Below are 3,803 nucleotides of genomic sequence, written 5' to 3'. Positions count from 1 at the left end.
GAGAACAGTAGACTCAAAGAACAACTGTTACAGAGACAGCTAATTGAATTAGTGTATTGTGATTCTAAAAGAATGCAATTAAACATTTAGCTTATCTGCTTATGTCAAAACGAGACGGGTCTAGCACGGCACTTTACACATCACAATGCCGAACTTGTCAGTTTTTGGGTTAAATAATCATAACTGCATTACATGTACCCCATCTCTATTTACCAGTTGTCTCCACCTGCTTTCGGTACATACTTGTACGTGCTCAGAATCCCGAGATCTACAAATTTCCCACACCGCGCAAAATGTGTGAACGGACTCTAGAGTAGCCACTGCCTACTCAGTAAAGCACGGCGGGCCTGTACCAAGCGGGAGCCAAGGCACGGCGGAGTGCCATGCCTTTTGTATGCTGGGGACAACCCTGTACTCGAAATCTGCAGATTCTTTGCTGTTAGTGATGTGCACTGGTAATACCCTCATTTCACAAAGTAAACTGAATGCATATGTTCTCGATGCTGTTTGATGTCTAAAGTGATTGCAGGCAGTCCAGAGCAGTAGATATATCTGGAAGACAAGATGATGCGTGCATATCGATCTGGTCGTTAGCTAGTGATCATGAAACCAAATCTCTGCATCATTGAAGCACACAGTCTCGCTTGCTGCACTTATATTAATTATAGTTATATTAAGGTTATAGCGGTTAGGAAACTGCACTTATATTAATTAGACATAATTATTAATTTAATTAGTGACCCTATCTTGCTATGCCTTGAAATCTTAATATATATATACTTTTACTGAGATCATGTCTGTCTTTGTGCAAACTAAACCACATACTCAGGACTGTTCCACCTGACAAAGTCCTTGGCCAACTTCAATCTTTTGACATCAACTTACGGAAGACTCTGGAATCAATAGTAGATTGTTCCTTATCAGAAAGCTCATGGCAACAAGCTACACTCCCCATTCGCCTGGGGGGCTTGGGTTTGAGGGAAGCTTCTCGATGTCACCCCGCAGCCTATCTTTCCAGTTGTAACTCTTCTCGTCACTTGGCATCTTACCTTCTATCCATGAGCAGCCAGTGGAACATGTCATATTCCGATGAGGGCCAGGCGATTGTGTTTCCAGGGGAGTCTACGGCCCAAGATTTTTTGCAACTCCCTTTACCAGATAACAACCACAAAATTGATTCCACCAGTCAGCATCAGTTGCAACTTCGGTTGGACTCTGCTTTATGGTCTTCACTCAAAGAATCGGCGAGCATAAGGGATCGAGCTCGACTGAATACCATTTCTGGTCAACACACTGGGGCATGGCTACGGGCAATACCGAACCCGAATCTCGGCCTTTCCATGCCCAAAAGAGAGTTTAGTGTGGCACTACGGATATGGTTGGGTATCCCCATTTTCCCTTCCCCAAACTCCAAACGCTGCCCTTGTGGTAACATTATTGATAAGTTTGGTGACCATCTATTGGGATGTAATCAAGGACAGAGTTTGACAACGAAACGTCATGATGCTCTATGCGAAGTGGTGTACAACGCACTGCTTACAGATGATTCTCGTTGTCGTCGGGAGGCAAGATGTAGCAGTAGCAACCAAACAAGACCAGGAGATGTTTATCATCCAGATTTCGAGCGCGGTTTGCCTGCCTACTTTGACTTATCGGTACGAAGTTCCTTACAACCGTCTTTTCTCACTCAAGCAGCAAGTCATCCAGGTGCAGCATCTGATGCAGGAGAGATGGAAAAGGACGAACGACATCACCTGAATGTGTCCAGCACAGGCAGCCTTTTTCATCCGCTAGTAGTAGAGACTCTGGGTCTCTGGACAGCTGCTAGCCTTCAAGTGCTCAAGATCATAGCACGTAGAGCTTCGTTTAAACATAATGTTTCAATTAGCCAGTCTGTTTGTCATTTTCATCAGCAACTCTCTACTAGACTGTGGTGTAGCAACGCTAAAATGATACTAGCTAGATGTAGTTTAGATGGTACTGCTAGTCCCCTATGGGACCTATAATATAATATATATGTATAATATATATATATATATATATATATATATATATATATATATAACAAAGCCTAAAAAAAAAAAAAAAAAAAAAAAAAAAAAAAAATATATATATATATATATATTGTGTGTGTGTGTGTGTGTGTGTGTGTGTGTGTGTGTGTGTGTGTGCATGCCGCATGCGTAAAGACAAACAGATGACGTTTTTCTTGTGTATGTACTTTCTACAGTAACCAAATAGACTAGACTCTCCTTGTAACATTGCTTATGTTATAGTGAACAAATCAAATTTTTTGCAATTTCTTGACCTCGTCTTTTTTGCAAGAACCTGCAGTAGTATAATCAATGCGAAACAGCAGGTAGCACGGCTGTAATGCATCCAATACTCTTGTACCGATTAGGAAAACAAGCAAAACCTTGATTTGTCTACATTTCACACCAAACTGCTGCCAACTTCAACTGAGCTCTTTCAAGAAACTGATCGCCATCTTGAATCATATGAGAACCCAATGGGTTCTTCCAAGTTCTTACCATGAATTACCAAGAACTTTGACCTGTGTGTGTGCACGCGTGTCTGTGCATGTGTGTTTGTTTGTTTGCTTATTTGTTTGTTTCTTTGTTTGTGTATGTGGCACAAAGTTAAATGGCTGAGTCTAGAATGCCCAAGTGTATGCTTTTGGTTAGTTACCAGCGAAAAGATATTTTGTGGTGTGAAATTACACAGGAGAGACTAGACGATATAGTCTCGCGTAGTAGCCAGACCACTCCCTTCTCACTATCTATAAGGCGGGGGACGGTTTAGTATGGGTTCCTTTGATGTTGTCATGTTTCACTTCTTGTCTAGTGTTTGGGAGAAACAGGCCTATTCAGGGCTCAAAAAATAGGTCGTCAAGTCGTCATTTGACAAGTCAAATTTTACAACTGACAACTAACGTTGTAGTCTAAGTTGTCAAAGATGACTAGAGGAGACCAAGGCTAGTTTGTAATGGCTTTCTCGGTATGCAAGCGGAAAGCTGTACTGTATGCCGCTTTGACGCTCACATTGGGACATTTGTTGTACAATGACATGTACACGTAGTAAATTATACACCAGCAGTGTATACAAACTGGTCATATCCCAGATAATGAACGAGGAATGAGAGAGCCATCTCAGGATTCCAACAGAGTAAAGGCATGAGGTTGTGACCAGAGAGCACGTAAGGAAATAGAGACAATGGTAAATCTTGTAAGTCAAAATAGGTACGATTTAGTAGGAAGAAACGGACAACTTCCGCAATGTGATACGTGGAAGTCTGGTTGAAAGTCTGCCTAGTTTTGACAAAGAGAGGTGGTATGCGTTTAATCACTGATCCAATTAGCTATCAGTATTGTGTTCCCTGCCTCTGCAAAGATGTCTTAGCTCTGAACACGTCGTATCCATTGGCTCAGCGGTTACATGCCATTGTGAAGTACGGAATACTGCCCTGTATGCTTGCATTGCACTGAATTTCAAAATGGTGGTGGACTCTAAACACCATGATTGATATCAACATCACATCCTAGACTAAAAATTTTAACGACTTAAAATTTTAGAAAACTCGTCAAATGACGAGAACTAGTTGGACCAATTTTTCGAGCCCTGCTATTGATGACAGATATGGGCATGTATCTCCGTGACTATGGGACTGAAGCCATCTCTTGCATGTACGCTGTCAAGTAGTCTGGTTTGCGATCATTTCAACACAACTTATAGCAGAAATGGTGCCAACTTGTTATTCTCTGCTCATGACAAAAACAACAAACAGGAAGGTGAAGTTCAGTTAC

The 3,803-nt window shown here is 41.6% G+C and overlaps 1 protein-coding gene across 1 annotated transcript; it reads left to right on the top strand.

Moving 5' to 3' along the window:
- The first annotated feature begins 756 nt into the window (after positions 1 to 756).
- Positions 757 to 2,050, top strand: LOC134194134 (uncharacterized). Its single transcript, XM_062663043.1, has one exon. The coding sequence runs from the start codon at positions 1,059 to 1,061 to the stop codon at positions 2,004 to 2,006; it is 948 nt and encodes a 315-aa protein (XP_062519027.1). The 5' UTR covers positions 757 to 1,058; the 3' UTR covers positions 2,007 to 2,050.
- The last annotated feature ends 1,753 nt before the right edge of the window (positions 2,051 to 3,803 follow it).

Source organism: Corticium candelabrum, chromosome 18 (genome assembly GCF_963422355.1).
Source record: "Corticium candelabrum chromosome 18, ooCorCand1.1, whole genome shotgun sequence".
In the NCBI taxonomy this organism is placed as follows: domain Eukaryota; kingdom Metazoa; phylum Porifera; class Homoscleromorpha; order Homosclerophorida; family Plakinidae; genus Corticium; species Corticium candelabrum.
The sequence above is the reverse complement of the archived record's forward strand: the minus strand, read 5'-3'. Positions and strand labels throughout refer to the sequence as shown.

Coding starts and splice junctions, on each gene's coding strand:
- LOC134194134 (XM_062663043.1), top strand. CDS start 1,059: ATGAGCAGCCAGTGGAACATGTCATATTCCGATGAGGGCCAGGCGATT.